Below are 20,607 nucleotides of genomic sequence, written 5' to 3'. Positions count from 1 at the left end.
TCCATTCAATTGTTTTTACACCTGGTTAAAAATCAGCAGCATTATTTACAATAGCCAGGACATGGAAGCAACCTAAATGTCCATCGACACATGAATGGATAAAGAAGATGTGGCACATACATACAATGGACTATTACTCAGCCATAAAAAGGAATGAAATAGAGCTATTTGTAGTGAGGTGGATGGACCTAGAGTCTGTCATACAGAGTGAAGTAATTCAGAAAAACAAATACCATATGCTAACTCATATACATGGAATCTTGAAAAATGGTACTGATGAACCTAGTGGCAGGGCAGAAAGAGATGCAGATGTAGAGAATGGACTTGAGGACACCTGGGGAAGGGGAAGCTGGGACATAGAGAGTAGCACTGACATATACACATTACCAAATGTAAAATAGATGGCTAGTGGGAAGCTACTACAGAGCACAGGGAGATCAGCTTGATGCTTTGTGAAGACCTAAAGGGGTAGAATAGGGAGGGTGGGAGGGAGGCTCAAGAAGGAGGGGATATGGGGATATATGTATACCTATAGCTGATACACTTTGTTGTACAGCAGAAACTAACACAATACTGTAAAGCAATTATACTCCAATAAAGATTTTTAAAAAATCAGTTGGGCATGCTCATGTGTGTCTGCTTCTGTGATCTCTATGCTGTTCCACTGATCTATATGTCTATCCCTCCCAACAAGAATGGTCTTGATTACTATAGTTATAAAATGTCTTGAAATTGGATAGATTGCTCCCACTTGATTTTTTTAAAAATTTTTATTCTAGCTCTTTTGCCTTTTCAAATTTTAGTATGATCTTATATCTACCAAAAATTTTTTTCTTATGTTAAACCTGTATATCAGTTCAGGGAGAAATGACACACGTACTACATTGGGTTTTCTGACCCATGAATACGTCTCTCCATTTACTTAGGTCTCCTTTGATTTTTTTGTCAGCCGTTTGTAGTTTTCAGCACACAAGTCCTGTACACAGTTTGTTAGATTTACACCTAAGTATGTCATTTTTTTACTTATAATTGGCACTGTATTTTTAATTTCAGCCTCCAGGTTTTCAAAGCTAGTATATAGAAATGCAATTAATTTTTGTATGTTTACAGTTTGCAGTACACCAGTTAGAATTGCACACAGGAAGGCCCTTATTGTTCACATTTGGAACGTTCCCAGGTCCAACTGGCTAACAGCAGTCACAGGTAAATTACATACACAGCACAGTCAAAACCTTGGGGCACTGAATCTGGACATTAGGTCTGAATGGTGTGGCTTATGGCTTTATGCAACAAGTTGTGCTGAGGTGCTCTTGTGGGGGGATAAAAGGGGGTTCTTGGGTGGTGAGGGGCACTGGAGCTCGCTCAAGGTTGCTATCATCGTCTCTACCTTGAGTGATTCCCTGTGAGAAACACAAGTAGGACTTTGAATAGGTGTACCCTGGATACATGTTTTTTCTATGAAATTTTCATGTCTTTTGATGTTCCATAAAGCTTATCAGTGGAGGAGAAAAATAAAAATGTACTACTTGCTTCCAGGCTGCTTCAGTCAGAACTTTTACAAATGCAGGATGAAATCTATAATCCATCCTCTTCCCATCCTTGGCACCTTAGATGGCTCTATTCTTTTATGAGCACTCCCAGTCTGGGGATTCTCCCCTTTTTCATAGGAGACCTTGACAAAACAAAATTTAGAAGACCTACTCCTTTTAGGTTGACCAAAAAATGGTTGGTTAGGATTATAAGTCTATGCAGTTTTCACCCATTGAATATGACACGTGTGAGGGCCGTCATCACTAATAATCAGCTCAGTACTCAATATTTTTGTCAAGAGTTACCTATTTAGTTTTTATTTAAATTCTTAACTCAATTCAGACATGACAACTGTTAAATGCCAGAGATCGTCCTTTTAATCATTCTTTAATTTTTGTTAACTTTGAATATTAACTTAAGAAAAAATAAAATATAAAGTTGGCATATTATCTACTAGTTATCAGAAAAAAAATCCTAAGCAACAAATACTGCATCAAACTTAGTACAAATTTGAAAGCTATCCATTTCTAACTTCAAACTTGCAGACAGCTATAATTTCCAAGTATTTCTTCCTAACAGACTTCTAATAAAAAATAGAGAATGTCCATGAAGTTTTAAATCACAGATGTTACAGGTGTAATGTCCCTGAAAATCCTGATTTAAATGAGATCTTAGGAACAAATAACATTTTAACATTAAAAAATGGTTCAAAATGTGAAAGACTTTAAAGGCTTTCTTTTTTGTGTATAATTTGTACTGTACCCTCCTTGAAATCAGAAGGATGAAATTGGTCTTTTCATTAACTCCATGGCCTAAATTCAAAATCAACACAAATACACTGCATACTGTATTTCAGATAATCAGAATGATTCTCACAGTACTGAATACAAATTCTTGCAGAGTACTTCAATAATACACATTTGAGATTTATAAAAAGTGAATGAAAGACTGACAACTTAGGAAAACGCTGCCATTAACATTGTAAATCCTTGAATGCTGAAACTGTCACATGGTATTGTGCTAGATAAATATTAGATGAAACATGACCATGGATAGCTCAGGAAATATTCATGGTTTGCAAGGAATCGTTCTTTCCAATAAAATGATTATCTTTTCAAAAATGGACTTTTCTATTTATGACACATAAGGAAAATATATGGAACCCACCGCCTTCCCATTTCTATGTAATTTTTTTTCTTTCATAGTTTATTTCATGCTTTATGTATTTCATGAAAAATGTTCATGAACTTCAAGGGGAAAACAAATTTTTCTGGAAAAAAGCAGTTTGCAGAGTTGAGATAAAAAAAAATGGGGAGTTTGTTATTACTACAAATTATTTGGTGCATATTTGTATATTCTTATAGTGTATATGGTTATTAAGACATGGAAATTCCAGTCCTTAATCTGTCATTTATCTTATTTAATAAAGATAAAGGTTCTCTGCCCTACTGTTCAATAGACTAGTTATGAGACTACAGTTCTTGAAAGTTTATAAAATGCCATAAAAAACGGTGTAAAAATCTGTAGTCCCAAGGGGAAAAATACTGCTATAATATACAAAATTCTGGCAACTGTATACTGTGGAAAATAATAATAGTGTAACTATTGCATCAGAGCTTAACCACTATAACAAGTATAATTTGGTTTTTGCTGTATTTAAAACAAATACAATTAAGTTCTAACACATCTGTAAAGAAAATTGAGTGTATGCTCTTCTCCAAAGCTAAATTATGAAAGTACCTAAGTTTTTACACACATCTGCTTTGGAAAAGATCAAATTCAAAATGTATCATTTTAAAAATAAGTGTACTGGACTTCCCTGGTGGTCCAGTGGTTAAGACTCCACGCTTCCACTGCAGGTTCCATTCCTGGTCAGGGAACTAAGATCTTGCATGCCCCGTGATGTGGCCAAAAAAATAATAAACAAATAAGTAAATAAAAATAAATGTACTTTGATGTAGCAGTTCTGAGAAAATATCTTGAAGAAATAATCAAAGATGTTTAAGGATATAGCATCACTTACACTAAAATAAAAGATGGAAAAGCCCTAAGTGCCCCAAATGCGGAAACAATAGATTATGATTCATTTACAAACTGAGGGGCTTTAAAAATGGTATATAAACCTGTTATTATAAATGAAAAGGCTACAAAACAGTATAGATTATATAACCCCATTTTTAAATGCCTGGTGATCATTTATAAATGACAGGCTATTATCCTACTTTTTATTTTTGAATTCCTAGTTTTTCAACAATAACATATAGCATATGTGATTTTCTACACAACTAAAAAATACCAAATCCAGTCATACTTTACACTAATACTTTCCAGTTTAAGAGGCTGACAACATGGTCATTCAGCAAATAGTCAAGGGACTGGCTAAATATATATATAGAATGCTCTTTAGTAATTTTACCAAGTGTCATTATCTATTAAACAAAGTCCTCTATTTTAAGCCAGAGACTTCTACTATTTCATAACCAGATCTCTTTAACTAGATTTTTATCAAAACTTATGTACTTTGAGATGATAATGTATCTTGTATCTTCTTGTGGAAGCAGTGGAAGACACATTATTACCAAACATATTTAATCCACTTTATAGATAATAGAAAGAATATCTACAATGAAAAACAAAACAAATATTGCAATATATATCATGCAATAAAAATAAATATGAAATGAACATGCTGAATGCTGGAAAAGCATATCAAATCAAATCAGGAGAAAAATGTTTAGATGAAAATTGAAAATTATGGAGGGAATTCTAAAAACTTTCATCGGCTTTGGAGGTTGACAGTATAAATACTTCACGTTTCTAATTTCACTTCAGAATCTATGGCAGTCCTTCTCTGACATCACAATACTTTTATACTTATCACTCATGATATGCAGAAACTTTTTAGCCCTCAAATGAAATAAAGAGAAAATTTCCAGCGGTAAAGAGGCATGAATTAGGGAGAAAAGGGGTACGGAAGATTTTTGTATACATGTGAGAAAAGGAGTCTTTATGTCAAGAACACTTTGATACCAAAGGTGACTGAGAACAATTTAAAGTGAGAATGGAGGTGTAGAGAGGAAGAGGCAACATAGAGCAATTTCTTCATATAAACATTTTCAGAATTCTCAATTGTGCAACACCCAAGGGCTGCAAATTTTCCTTTCTATTCTATATTAATGTAATTGATGCAAAATGCAGGACAATTTTAAAAAGTTAACAACTGCTTTTAGTAAGACTATTTTATTTTTAAAAATTTCAAAATATAAAAATAATAAACATTATGGATATTTAACAAAAACAACATAATTCAACTATAAATAATAAAAATGTTGACAACCCCACATAAACATGTAATACTATAAACATTCTAAGCATACAAGAGTAGTTTTCTAGTTCAAGTTTTACCATTTTCAATTCAAGTTTTATTATCACTTTAAAAAATAAACAAAAAAAAGCTGCTACAGCTTAACCAATTACTTTCGCTCCACTCAAAGAGCAGGGAATTTTCCCCCATGCCAACACACATTCGTGAAATGGGATACTTATGGGCACAGGTATTAAAAACTGGAATAATCCAGTCTCCAGACAAGAAAGAACTCCTTTGGTGTTTTTAGGTTCAACAATCCACAGAAATTGAGTTAAACTAAACTACTATTAAAGGAAATCTTGTGCCAGATATGTTCTGAAGTAATATCACACCCAAAACGGGTTCAGGATTCTGAGACTCAAAAGTAAACATCTATGAATGCTTTGCTGATACTTAAAAATTGTATCTTAAGAACATTCACTAAGGTGCTGGAATGAAGTCTTGCAGATGTAGAAAACAATCTGCACATCAACACAAAACGTGTACAATGTAAATAATACATCTCTTTACAACTCATCAAATGTTCTATAAATATTTAAGAATTACCCTGCCTTCTGTTGAGTAAAAGACAGATGGGAATTTAAAGCAGAACAGGATTACATCATATTTTAGGACTAGAAAAGTCTTCCATTTGAAATGTGGGAAAACTGAGCCATGCTGAATGTATCATTTTTTCTTATTCTAGTCATATTAACACCATTCCTTTTATCAAAAGAGCTAATGACAAAGTGAAGAAACTATTTTCTTTTGGGAAGCTGAACACAAATTAGTATAATGTCATTCTGTATCATATCTTTAAATTATGGGATGTTTCTAATTGGCTGGGCTCTTTACCTGACTCACCAGAGACCACTTTTATAATTATGCTGCTAGATTAGATTAAGTTACAAGCAATCATAGATTTAAGCCTAGCAGAGTCTAGATAACAGATTGAAAACTGATATTGAAAGGTTTTGTAGCACCAATGACTTTTTCCTAAGACACTTGAGGGGCTGCATCACTTTAAAGTATTATTTATTTTGTAAACAAGACCAAAAATATTCAATTGATCTATATTTTGAGCACAAATATTTATAAACTCTATTAAAAAAAACAAATATAGCATGACTAGGGCAGCTAATAGTGTAAAATCTAAGTATACTGAAAAATATAAAATATATAAAAGGCTTCCATAATGCAATCATGCAGAGTAAACTGCTTCATTCAATTACACAAAAGTGATTCTGTACAGTTATCTACACATAGATCCATGAGAATCCTCTTCAGGAAAATGAAATGATGAAAATCCCTATCTTTAATTAATAAACATATGGGAACTCAAATATGTACCTGACCTATCAGATCTCACAGCAATTTTCAAAAAGTACAATGATCTTAATGAGAATTAAATCATCTCAACTTCTGATTCCCAATGGCATGTTCAATTTTGTTTTGCTTTATTCTGTTTTTAATTTAAAAGCAAGGGGGAAAAAAAAGAAAGATGACAAAATAAAATTAAGAGTGGTGGTGTGTGATCGACAACTATTTAACCAACTAAAACTGTTAACAGCAAGTATGGTCTCTTCAGAGAATGTTCTTTGGGTTTTCAGCCCAGCAGGTTAGAACTATTTGAACTATTACACAGGCAGAGAATCTTTCCTTAAAAAGAAAAAATACTGAACTAATCTGGGAAAATATCTGTGAACTCCCAGTGGCTGTATGTTAGTTTCCAAATGTGAACTAAAGCAAAAGTCTAATTTTTAAAATGCCTTGTAGGCTACAAGGTCATAATTATGCTAAGAAGATCTTCCCTTAAACCAAGCCTACATTAACCATGCTATCTCCAGCTAATGTGGAGACAAAAACAGACAACTTACATTATGTCTGACGTGTTCATTTTTTTTTTTCATGAAGACAAATGCAATGCATACTCAAGAAAAAGTGCTTGCTGAATAGTTATCAATAACGTTGCACAAAAAGATGAAAATATGAGCATGACTGAATGGAACTTAGAAAAAAACAAGGGTGAAGAGAATCAAGTACAATTTGGACTTTTATAATAAAGAGTTGCTATGAAGTGTAACTTTCGATTTCTCAAATGCTAATGAGAATCTATGAAGGAATACTAAGATATTAATTTTCTGAAAACTTTATGGTGCCCATTATAAAGAGGGTACTTTGGATGAATATTTAGAATAAAATTTAATCACACTCCATAAATAATTCCAAGCCATACTGCTTATTAATAAATAATACGAACATACACCTTTTAAGGCAGGAAAACTACAGTCTTTAACAATGTTAGACACACAAGACTATTTCCCCTTGCTTTTAAGATTGTCTTTGATGTCTTGGTTGAAAGTGAGGAAAATAAGGAAAAACTGTACATTAAACATTTAATACATATTTCTCAATATTTATAATCCACAGATCATCCTACACTACTTGAAAACAAAGAAAATTATTCTCCTTGTGGATTTTGAAGAGTTAAGAACTTAAAAAAAAATTTGGGTAAGTGGCCTTGGCAATAACTTCAATAAGTATATTTAGAAGAAATAGGCAAGTTATTACCATGTGAAAAAAGTATTTTACCATTTGTTCAAAATTATTTTAAGTGACTATCCTAACTCTAGAAACATAGTCTAAAACCCAGAAAAATTAAAGCCAAACCAAGGTTTAACTTTTTAATCGTTTTCATCATTCTAAATTGTTCAGGCTAATGAACACGGTATCATGGCTTTACAGATTTCCTAGACACGATTTCAACTTGGCCAAGACTGACAACTTATCCCATGTTAGGAAAACCAAGAGGATTTTTCTTTTCCTTCTTAGAGTGTTTAAAAATAAATGGTTATAAAGGGGAGAAAACATTTAAGAATAAAGTCAGACAAAGCACACACTCAGATTTACTTCTGGACTCAGATGTACCCTAAGAGAACTGTAAAGATAAAATGCTAATTATAGTACATGTAAACATCTACTCAAATTGATAAAGGGCAAACAAAAAACGACAGAATCATATTATTATAACAGTCGTCTCCAGACAGGAACAGGTCTTGCTGTTGTAGTCACAAAACTAAATTCAGGCAATGATGATCTCTCTCTGCTGGAAAAAGAGAAGACTATTAAAAAAAAAAAAAACTTTGAAAACAGTAAATAAATCTAAAAATTGAATCATACCATACATTGACCTCCAACGTTTTTAAACATTAAATAAAATCTGAGAAAGGAATCAAAATGAAAATTGCAGACAAATTTCACAAAAGATCAGCCTTGGGTTATAATGATTTTAAAAAAATCTCTCTGCATCATGCTTCACTGAAACATTAAACTGCAAAGATCACAGCTCTGCGACATGGTTACGATCTCAAATTTTTGGTTAGGAAATGTCACAACTGACCACATAGTAAATTTTTATCAGTGTGGGTTGGCAAAGTAGTAATTTTAAGAAATCACGAACAAATTTCAAGATATAGATATAAAAATAAAAGCAAGAACAATTGTCGTAAGTTTCCCAAGGACTTCAAAGTAATTGTGAGCTATATATAATTTCCTTAAACTCCACGTGATGACCGTTTCATTCCTCAATCACACTATATGACATAAAATACTATACTAAACATAATGATTAACAACAAAAGTAAATAAAAAGGAACATGTCAAAATGAGACAGTGGTACACAAAGGAAGACTAACTTGGATGATGGGAAGATGAGAGGATGAATGAAATAAAGTAACAGGGAGGGAGGGATTAGGAAGAAGCAAGTATAATAAATTGACACAAAAGTAAAATAAAAATGCTTTCAATTATACTAAGTAATGAGTACATAATACTGATAAAAATTAAGATTTTTTTCTACTGAACAAGTATGATGTCCTCATTAGAAATTACTGAGCATGTCAGTCATGTTCACCAAGGTTTTTTTCTTTCTTAGGTCTTTTAGATAGCTATTTCGGAAAATAATCTGCTGTCATCTGATAGGTATACAATGATCAGAGAGAAAAAAATCTACTCTTCTCTAAAACCCTGTAGGCTGAATACATACCTTAGAGCAACTAGCCAGTTCAAGAAGTTAACAAGAACAAGGTAGTTCCTGAGATCTGGGAAAAGGAAATTTTCTTTCTGTCCTAAAAATACTGTATGCTGATGATTTATTCCCAGATTAAATTTCTACTTTTAATTTTAGGGTTTCAGAAAATTAGAAAAGCTTTGCAAAAAGTGAACTAACCTAATAAGCCAGAACTTTATGCAGGGCATTTTTGTTTTAAAAGGCTAAAAGACTTTTTGCAAGGGAAGAAAAAAAAATCTTACAAATATTTACATAAATTCTAGAAGGCCTAAAACAAATTTTCTATAATTAGTTCACACTACAGGTGGGAAAAAAGAAAATATAGACTGATAAAGTTTGTATAATACTCTAAAATAGCCATGATATTTCAGCACACCAAACAAGCAACTGTTTGCCTTCTTTTTGTTATTACCCTTAGAGCCAGTGATTAGTGTTCCAAGTAAGACTGAAAATACAGTCCCCATAAAACAGTTCCAGTAAAAGAAATTTCCTTCAATTAAGCTCAGCCACACTTTCTACAAGTAATCAGCTAAAACAGCTTATCTTTATAGTAAACTACTGTTTGATACATTTGATCATATTACAAAATAAAACAAGAGCTATGGAATACTCTCTCATACATGCAACATGATTTCATTAAATGCTGGAGTACTGATTAAATACTAAAATTAATTTCTAAATGTTACAATTATCCAATAACATTTAAAACAACACTGCTTATGTAGAGACATAAAATATTGAGTGAAATATGTAAAATGACAACTCAACCATCCCTTGAGGTAATCCTAATCAATCTTTTAACCAATGACATATAATTTCCTTCAATTTTTTTCCTGGAAAAAGTAGCTACCTACATCTCAATCCCTTTTTCACTCCCACCTCAACCCAGATCTATACTACAGCAGAGAAATTGTTAGGAGAACTGCACAATTTAAAAATGTGTTTCAAGTTTTAGGTAGCATACTGTAATATGAAAGAGTTTTAAACTTTTGAGTTTAGAAGTGAAAGGAAAAGTTACAAGTAGAAAAAGTGTGAATACAGAAGTTAACCTATACTTTATAGGTTAAATGGAATTTGTGTAGCAAAGGCAAACATTTGGGAACACTGTATACAAAACTGTACCAAGACACATTGTATGAATTATCATAACCAAATCTAAGTTGTTTTCACTGATAAAATGATAGAAACAGCAACAGCAACAACAGGTAGGGAGAATTGGTATAGATACGTTAAATTGTCTTAGATCAAACACTAATATATCACTAGGGAAACCAAAGATGTGAAAGGGACCTTAGAGATCATCTAGTCCAACCCCTTTCATTTTACAGACAAGGAAACAACCCTGGATAAGTTAAGAGACTTGTCTAAGGCCAGAGAGTCAAGTTACAGAGCTAGGGACCAAAAGCTAAATCTCTTAACCCTTGTCCAGTACTCTACACTAGCTCATCTTTGGATATAAAAAATTAATGGGATGGACTAGATTAGTAGCCCTTGACATTTTTATTCTTACAAGCGGATAGAAACCAAAAGGCTACTTTACTCCTGAAAAGGACAACATTTAATACTCCAAAATTTTAATAGCTTACTAATTGTTATGGAAATTCCACTAAGACTACATGTGTATTCCTCTGTCAGTATTTGTAACCCCCAGTGGTGCAATAATTAACAGTATCAACTGTTTACTAAGCCGGTCCCAATGACTGAGAAGACCTTCAAGAGAGATTTTTGGAAAATTGATAAGAATTAACAAGGGAGGTAATTGTCACTCCATTATTGGAGATTTAAATATGCATTCATTCATTAATTCACCCAACAAACAACTGAATGCCCACTATGAGCCAGGCTTTATGATAATCACTAGAGATAAAAAGATGAATAAGACATGGTCCCCTTCCTAGAGGAGCTTGTAATCTAGTGGGGAAGACAGACATATAAACCAGATAAATTATATTACAACATAAGTACTGTAACAGAGATATGAACAAAGTGCTGTATTAAAGGGGATGGTTAAGGTATGAACTGGCTAATGACCAAAAAGTCTACTAATTATGTGTAACTATCACATTTACTGCAAACACAATCTCATGCTCAATCAGTAATTAGGAAGGAGGCAGCAATGTAGAGCTTTAAAAAAAAAGTTGGCACGGAATCAGAATGCCTGCATACGAATCTAGTCCTTCTACTTACTAGCTGTTACTTTGGGCAAGTCATTCCATCTCTATTAGCCTAAGTTTCCTTATCTGTAAAATGGGAATTAACAACTACTTCAAAGGGATATCTTAAGTTTTAAACGAGAACACATGAAAGTACATGTAGAGTACTAGTATTTATAAACATACTCATTAATTTAAAAAATCCAATAGCAATTTAATACTAAGTAATATTTATAAATAAAATCATATTAATGATAATAAAAATATAATTATGGACCTAATAAATGTTGCTAATATTTAATCCCCATACTTCAGGACCCGATGAAAACATAGTTGTGTTCTGATTCATTCAAAGCAACATGGTGTAAAACATTTTAATTTTAGGTTACTAGAGAATTTAAGATTAGGGAAAGTGATTAGCTATTTATGGATTTAAATAAATAGTATGTGATTTCAGTTACATTATAAGGGAATTCTACAATTAATTGCAAAATATCATGCTAAAATTTACTAATCAAATTATAAAGCCAAAAATCAGCATGGAGATTTAACTGGCCTTTGAAAGATTTTCTTTCTTTATAATACCTGTTTGGTGTAAAGAGAAGAAACGTGAGCCTCTGCCAATTTGGCATCTTTCACGACTACTAAAAAGAAAAGAAAACAAACTTACCTAATGAATCAGAATATCACATGGTCAACATACAAGAGACTACATAAAAATATATCATAGCTCTAAGTATAGTAAAGAAGTTTGAAGTAAAGTCACTATTTTGACAAAAGAAATCTGACTGTGAAATTTTAAATATAAACATGTGCATCAATTGCAAGCCAAAACATTCCTATGAAATAGTATTACCATCAAGAATATATATACAACTTTAACCCTAAGTGTGGGAAGAAAAGAAAAAGAGGAACAGTATCCACTAGCTACTCCACTGGCAAAAGACTATGGTGGCGAAATTACAGTTTGTGACTGTGAGGACCCCAGTATGGGAAGAAAGTAAATTTTTTATGTGACTTTTAATATAATCATTATAATCTCAGGAGGGGTAGAAACACTTGCAACCAAAAGGATAAATTGTAAAAGATAAATATGTGATCTCCCACCCTCCATTCTACAAAGAATGCATTTATTTCCTGGAAATTGCTCTATCAACTTTCAATGATCATGTTCACTTGTAAGAGAAATCCACTTAAAAATCACTATATTGTTGCAAATGTCAAAGATTTTTTATACAAGTACAGGAAATGCACGCTTAAAATATCAGACTGGAACACTTACCAAACAGTGTTTTCCTAAAGTAGTATCTATAGTACATTTCTTTATTCATACATCTTCAAATGGTCAAGTTTTCTTTCATACATCCAAAATGTAATGTGATGTTTTCTTATTCACCAAATGTTAGCTCTACTTGAAGTCTGGTTCCAAACTAATCAGCCTGCTTTTAAATTTTAAGACATCTGTTGAAAGTTTATAGGATCAAACCAAACTGAAGTGGTATAAATTTTAAACAATGGATTGTACATTATTGTAAAGGTACCGGCAACCATTATTAAGAATAAGTTAGTGATTATAGCTCCTTTTGTGATAATTGGGGGGAAGGGTAGCTCACCATCTGGAATGGTCTATTTATTTTAACTTTTTTCTTTTCTTTTTTTTTTTTTCTTTCTTTTTTTTAAATCAAAGAACATTGTCTTTTTTTTTTTTTGTCATTGCTTTTTTCTTTTCTTTTCTTTTCAAGAGACCATTCCACTTTATTTTTAACATCTGAATGCATAAGGACTCAAATGCAAAGCAGTCATACACCGTTATCATTAAAACCCATATGGTAAAATACATACACAAGTCCAACAAAAGGCTAATACATAGTAAAGCCTAAGCACACTACTATGTAATATTATGAATACATAACTTGGAGACTTTAGTTAGAGTACTATGTTATCTATTCATTTTTGAAAACATTCATTAAGATTTTAAATGCAAATTCATTCCTTACTTGGAGTAAAACAAAATCCTCTAAGTTATAACAAGTATTGGTCATTAAGTCTTCAGACCTATTCATTAAATTACAAAGAACCCAAAGAATTCTGTAATGTTCAGTAGAAGTATGTAATAAAAACATTGCATATGCTTCTAGTGTGATGTCTTTACCAATTGTTTACTGAAATAAAACGCAAACATCAATCTTTCAAAATACAGGATTCAGAAGGTAGTTTTCTTCTCTTTTGTCTATTTCTGAAATCCATCTTCATCACATTTTACCAAAAATTGTTTTTACAAATATGTAAAAGTACATTAGATAATACTAATGAAACACAGGTAGAGTTCTATCATATGCAGATCAATGATCAGTCAAATCATCTTCTCCAAGAACGAGATTCATTGTCCTCTTCTTCTTCATCATCATCTTGAAGTAATGAGTCATCCACCAAAGACTCTTCCTGAAACTTTAGGTTAAAATGCATTTAGGAATTTACCCAAAAAAAAAAGAAAAGAAAAAAGGTGACACTTTTAAATACTGATTACTCTCAACAGAGTCGAATACAAAAGGTATTTCTATAGCTAGAACATTCAAGAAACAAAGAAAAGCAACTTCATCCACTCAATGGTTTCTCAATACTATCTACTCTATTGCTTGCATCAAACAGACACTACAAAAATATCAAAGTAAGACTTTGTATATGCCAGTTCTCCTGCCTCTCTGTATCAAATCATGCCATCTTCTATACCTACAAAACATTGCTCCACACCTTTTTTTTAAAAAAGAAAACAATAAGTCTTCTCTGACACTAAATTAACCACTTAACTTGGATAAAGTTTATCAATATTTATATTTATTTTCTGCTGTATGTAACAAACATTTTCTTTTATAGCATTCTTTTCTTTTCCCATTCCCTTCATAAAAGCTTCTCAGACTACTTTTCAAACTTTTCAAAATACCTAATACCAGGAGCTCTCCTGCTTTTCTCCCCATTCAATTCAAACTCATGGAAGGACAAAGGTATAATCTAAAATATAAAATGACAAATCATGTATATGAGTTTCAAAATACACATTTTATTCTTGCATTTGACTATGGATATGTATAACAGCCTTGAATGCTCTTCAAACAAAATGAAGTGCTATTATGAAAATCTAACCAAGATAAAACATGGAACCGTTTAGTTTCCCCACCTTACCTTTACTCCTTAACTCCCTCAACTTTTTCCTACAGCTTATTTCATGATTAAACAAAACAGAGTTGCTTATTTTTAGGTTTTTGGTTTCAAAGGGCTCTTCCACTTCACTGTTCCTTATGCTCCCGCCTCTCAGCCATCAGACTAACTGCTGTTACCCAAGAGAAAAATGTACTCTTCCACACCTGTATCTCTGCCATTTAAAATGCCTCTCTCAACTATATGCCCAGTCCCAGCTCTTGGTTATGAAAGCTTTTTTTTTTTATCACTCAGAGTTCAGCTCCACTGCTACCACCTCCTTCAAGATTCTTCTGGAAAGAAACAATCACTCCTTCCTCTCGGTTCCCACAGCATATTGTTCAAATCTTTATTCAGCATATCAGTCTGCCTTTTAACATAATTAGTTTCTTATGTGTCTGTCACCACCCCCTTTTCCAGATTATAAGCTCCTTGATGATAGGGACCGTGTCTTATTCATTTTTGTGCCTATCACAGTATCTACCATATAGCAGGCATTCATTCTAATGAACTAAAATGATACAAATTAAAATGAAACCTGAAATGTTAATAAAGCAATTGAGTAAATATAAACTCTAAAACTTAAAATATCACAAGATTTCCTGTGGATAAAACTCAATGAATAAATATTGTCTTCTAAGAGTAAATGAAAGCTGAGTGTGTGTGTGTTTTATATATATATATATATATATATATGTATGTATATTTTCATATATTCTTTTTGGATTAGCAATCCACAGTTCTCATTAATACATAAAACTTAAAGTTGTCTGCATTTATCTGATATCCCCTGCCTGGAAGATGGCTCAGGAATAAAAGTTTTATGTTAAAATCACAGCCATAAAATCACATTTTATATAAAAATGTAAACATTTAAGGGTAAAAATAAGTGGAAAAAAAAACATACTTCCTCTTCATCAGGTTCAACTTCTTCTGTTTCAACAGCTGAAATATTAGTTATTGGTTTATTCCATGCCAGTTTTAGATCCTGCCCTTTGAAACGAGCTCCATGAACTGCAGCCTAAAACAATTAAGAACATTGGAATATAGAACATTAATAATTTGTGAAGAAAAAAATGAAATGTTATAGTACCTAATATTTAAATTAAATTAGCTAAACACAAGTAAAGACAGTAGTCTATTCTTGCTTTGTGGTTTATTTCTCTATTTACTATTTATTATTGCAATTTATAATTTACTTCATATTGTTATTTACTTCTAAAGTCAGCCTAGTGATTGTAAATTCCTTTATAAAAAGAAAACAGGAACAATTTCTCATAATTGAGTAGAGCTATTTCACTACTGGCCAATATCCGACTAGAAGAACTGTCTCCATGCCTACAGTAAAATGATAATTGCTACTCAAAGCAACAATCTCAAAGCACTTCAAGATTCTGGCTGTAGATTTTTATTCTTGTTAACTCACAAATGGCTCATATAGTAACTATAAACTAGAAACCTTTAATAAATACAAGAATAATTTTGCATATGTATTTTTAAATTATATCAAGTAATCACAAATACCATAAAATGTCTGATGTATCACTATTACAAAATATAAATATCTCAATAAAGGGGAAAAAAAAAAAAAAAACCCTGAACTTTTCTATTGAAAACTAAAGCACTTCCCTACAAAGCTTTCAGAACTGTATATGATACAACTGAGTAAATAGTCAAGTCTAATACTTGCTACATGAAATGGCTGGCTTAGAAAGAATGCTTTCAAATTAATGTGAACTAACATAAATCAATGCTAGCAACATAACAAAATAACTCATAGTCACAAAAGATTTATAGTACAATCTCAAAGTACAGCATAATGTGAAATGTAGAAACAATTACATGTTCAATGGCATTTGACCATGAGTGGTGTGATATTAAAGCCCCCGGGTATAAATTTTAAATCTGCACATATAAATTTATGATAAATAAATTTTAAAAATTTCATGCAGATAAAATTCAGTTCAGGAGTTTTTTTTTTTTTTTGGCACACGGGCTTAGTTGCTCCGCGGCATGTGGGATCTTCCTGGAGCTGGGATCGAACCCGTGACCTCTGCATTGACAGGCGGATTCTTAACCACTGCGCCACCTAGGAAGCCCCAGTTCAGGAGTTTTTAGTCCATGACTCCATCATGTCGTACAACTTAAAAAATTTTAAGTACTTATATATAATATTTAAGTCCAGAAACAAACTGTAATTTTTTGAAGCTATAACTATTACATAAAAATATACTCCTGTAAGGAATTCCAACTGTCTCATGCAAAACGTCTACTCATAAAACTCATGTTTTCATCTAGCTAAAAAAGGCGAAAAATGTTATCCATGTTTTCTATAGGAAGTTCTTCAAAAATTTCCTATGACTTAATTTTGTAAGTTTCTATTCAGCACACACTTCAAATTTATAAGGTGAATCTACAACTTTCTAAAGTTTTAATTTTAAAATTATTAACCAGATGCTGTCATCCAGGTTTTGTTGTTCCATTTACAGAGCATAGGCAGAGAAGATTTAGCATAAATCTAACGGCCCTGAGATTTTCGGAATACTAAATGAGCTCTGGTTTCAATTTCAAGTCATTAGCTGCATTAGCCCCTACCAAGAGTCAGCCTGACCTCTGAAGCTTTGAAGCCAGCAGTGACTTCTCCTCTCTAGCTATGAATGTCCTAGAAGAACCTTCTTCCAATATAAGGCTGTTTCATCTACACTGAAAATCTGTTGTTTACACTAGCCACCTTCATTAATTATTTTAGCAAGATCTTCTGGATAACTCACTGCAGCTTCTATATTGGCACATGCATTTTTACATTATAGAGACAGCTTATTTCCTTAAACCTCATGAACCAACCTCTGCTAGCTTCAAACTTTTCCTCTGAAGCTTCCTCATCTCTTTCAGCCTTCACAAAATTGAAGAGGGTTAGGGCTTAGCTCTGGATTAGACTTTGGCTTAAGAGGATGCTGTGGCTGGTATGACCTTCCATCCAGACCACTAATACTTTCTCCATATCAGCAATAAAGCTATTTCACTTTCTCATCATTCATGTGTTCACTGGAATAGCACTTTTAATTTCCTTCAAGAACTTTTCCTTTGCATTCACAACCTGAATAAGTGGCGCAAGAGGCCTAGCTTTTATCCTGTCTTGGCTTTTGACATGTCTTCCTCACTAAGCTTAATCATTTCTAGCTTTTGATTTAAAGTGAGAGACGTAGGACTCTTCCTTTCACTTGAATGCTTAGAGGCCACTGTAGGGTTATCAACTGGCCTCATATCAATGTTGTTTTGTCTCAGGGAATAGTGAGGCCTGAGGAGAGGGAGAGAGATGGTGAATGGCTGTTCAATGGAGCAGTCAGAACACTCATTTATTAAGTTTGCCGTCTTATATGGGCATGGTTTCTGGTGCCCCCAAATAACCACAGATCACCAGAACAAATATAACAATAATGAGAAAGTTTGGGATCTTTTAAGAATTACCAAAATGTGATACAGAGACATACAGTGAGCAAATGCTATTGGAAAAATGGTGCTGACAGACTTTCATAATGCAGGGCTGCCACAAACCTTCAATTTGTATTAAAAAAAAAAATCTGCAAATTACAATAAAACAAAGCACGATAAAACAAGGTATACCTGTATATGTGTGTGTACAAAAACCATATAGTATAGAATTAAATGGGAAATACCAGTATGAGTCTTCAACTTATTTTCTTTATCCATGTGTATATATGTGATATACATGCATATGTATATGTGCACATGTGTATATGAACATATGTATTTTTTTTCCACTCCCAGCTCTGACCACTGAAAAAGATTAGTTATAGTAACATACTCAGGAGAAATGAGCACCCCTAATACTTAGACTGCAGTCTGTAAATACCTTTCCCAATAAAAAGAACCAGAGCTCCTTAGAGAAATGACCAGTTCCTGGTTTGGAAAAGAAAATTTATAAGATGAACCTAGAACACCTTTTCACACCAGAAAGCATAGAAAGTTATCATAACCCACTAGAGTTCTGTCAAAAGAACTCAGAAACAAACCTATATACTAGCCACTAGCCAAAGATGGGACATCAACACCTGAGAACAATGGGTCGATACCCATGAAATGTTTAAGTCTATGAATTTATAATTGCATAATACCAGTCAAGCTAAATCAAAATATGAATCTTATTCTGGATCCTGAAAGGAAGTAAGTAAAATATAAGAAAACAGGGGAAATGTAAACTCTGGGTATTTGATAATACTTAAGAAATATTAATCATTTTTAGGTGCAATAATAGTATTGCTTTATTTTTTTAAGGCTCTAATATTGAGAGACACAATGAAAGGTCTACAGCTGAAATGGTATGACTGGGAACTCCTCCAAAATAAGGAGGTAGAGGGTTGTAGTATGTGAGACACAGACAAAATGAGATTGGCCACAAATGGATAATGGCTGAAGCTTGACGATGAGTCTGTGGAGGTTCATTTTACAATTTTCTCTAATTTCTATGCTTTGAAGTGTAAATAAAAAGTCTGTTTAAAAGCTGAAGCATTTTATTCACAGACTTGCTCTAGACCTCTGCCTATTTTTTTTCACAGAGTCATTGAAAGTTGGTACCAAATTAGGAAATAAGGAAAGCAGGCATACACATGACAGAAGGAAAAAAATAAAAGGCTTGAATATCTGACAAATGAAGGAAGAAAAAAAAAGTATGAAGAGTAGTTATGAGGTAGGTTCCATATCTTACATGGAAAATGATTCTGGAAACAACATTTGTAAAAAGCTAGATTAAGCAAAATTAAACAGGAATGTGTGCCTTTTGTCTTTTCAAGTCATTGAGATTATAAATCTAAATTGAATATACAAAACACAACTCTTCACAAACCTACTGACAAGAGAATTCTTTGTTAGAGGAGCTCTTATAGAACCAGTGTTCTGTATAAACACTGTGGGAAAAACTGACCTAAGGCCAGAAGAGCTAAAGCTGCAATCCTAGTTTACCTTACTCTTTTAGTGACCATAATGATAAAACTATCTATAAAAGAAGGTTAAAACCAAGTTTATTAATGTTTGTAATAACCACAGTATACAATGTTTAGGCAGGAGTTACATTAAAGGACCACCAAAAACAAAAACAGAAATATGTAAAATCTGATTTTTAGAACTTATAGGGAAAGACTTCTTTCTTTAGCTCTTAAGTAGAAGCTACATGGCCACTTTCTCACAAGCTTCAGACTTAGATTTACTAATTCTCATAGCACAGTGTCCATTATATAGCAATACTTAATAACTATTAAGTAAATCAGTAAGAATACACACACACACACACACACAAAGAGTGTTAGATACATGATTTGATTTCTCTTGACTGAATCCACTTATACATTTAGTTTTTGCTATTAATTTACTATTTACTCAGTCAGCCCCATCCATTCCTGACTTGATGTTGTACTATCCTCTATGAATCCAATTCTGTGCTTCTATCATCAGGTCTAAAGACTGAGAGTTTTGAAATCGTTTATCTTGTTTGTATTCAGTTTCATTGATTTACCAATCAATTCTCATTCACATACACACATATACACACACACACTCATATTAATAATAGCTAACATTAAGAGGGTTTACTATGTTCCAGGCACTGTTCTAAGTATACCTTACAAGTTTTGAATCAATGACTCCTCATAACTACTGAAAATTGAGGCATGGGTGTCAAAAATGCACCAGTAGAACAAGATTCTCTTTCCTTTTGATATAAAAAGCTATGCACCTCTTTGAGTTTGGGATTGTAGAGTTTTATCTTTCAGACTGATTCTTATAAAATAGGAACTTAACTATTCGTATTCTAAAACTGGATCCTGGTTTCTTACAAAAGTACAGGAACAATTAAGAGTAGGAAAACGAACATTCTAACTAGCCATGGGAAAAGGTTACTTTTTTCTGTCCTGTTTGGGTACTTATCCACCTTTAGTGCATTGGGGATGGTGACAAACAAACTGGAAAATAAAAAATAACGCAGTAGGATCCATATTCTAACTAACCAGAGTCAAACCTTAACCAACTTAACCTAAAGCTAAAATGGTTCTGTTTATTTCTCCTTAAAACACTTCAGTCTCTTTTCTGAGGAAAATTTCTTACTTTTCAGTCATATATGAATGTCTTATCTTATTCCTACACCTTCACTTTGAAATATTATGCATCTATTGACTTAAGAAAACAGACACACATTCAATCATCTAATACAATGGTTCAGAAATTATGAACAAAGAAATATGTGGAAATAAACATTAGCAAAGGCTGACAATTTTCTTTTCTTGGGAAGGCCTATCCTTTAT

The 20,607-nt window shown here is 32.6% G+C and overlaps 1 protein-coding gene across 12 annotated transcripts in view; it reads right to left on the bottom strand.

Moving 5' to 3' along the window:
* Positions 1 to 1,896: 1,896 nt before the first annotated feature.
* RBM26 (RNA binding motif protein 26) overlaps positions 1,897 to 20,607 on the bottom strand; it is an 85,739-nt gene continuing 67,028 nt past the window's right edge. For 7 of the 12 annotated variants that reach the window (XM_057707154.1, XM_057707164.1, XM_057707165.1 and 4 more), the window contains 4 exons: positions 15,201 to 15,314; positions 12,381 to 13,546; positions 11,684 to 11,742; positions 1,897 to 7,982 (listed from right to left, as the gene is read on the bottom strand). In XM_057707154.1, coding sequence (XP_057563137.1) covers positions 13,457 to 13,546; positions 15,201 to 15,314 — 204 coding nt within the window. In that variant the 3' untranslated portion in view covers positions 1,897 to 7,982; positions 11,684 to 11,742; positions 12,381 to 13,456. Of the gene's footprint in view, positions 7,983 to 11,683; positions 11,743 to 11,770; positions 13,547 to 15,200; positions 15,315 to 20,607 lie in introns of those variants that run through there. The other 5 variants (XM_057707155.1, XM_057707156.1, XM_057707158.1 and 2 more) reach the window with 5 other exon arrangements.

This window comes from Hippopotamus amphibius, chromosome 14 (assembly GCF_030028045.1).
Source record: "Hippopotamus amphibius kiboko isolate mHipAmp2 chromosome 14, mHipAmp2.hap2, whole genome shotgun sequence".
NCBI lineage: Eukaryota > Metazoa > Chordata > Mammalia > Artiodactyla > Hippopotamidae > Hippopotamus > Hippopotamus amphibius.
The sequence above is the reverse complement of the archived record's forward strand: the minus strand, read 5'-3'. Positions and strand labels throughout refer to the sequence as shown.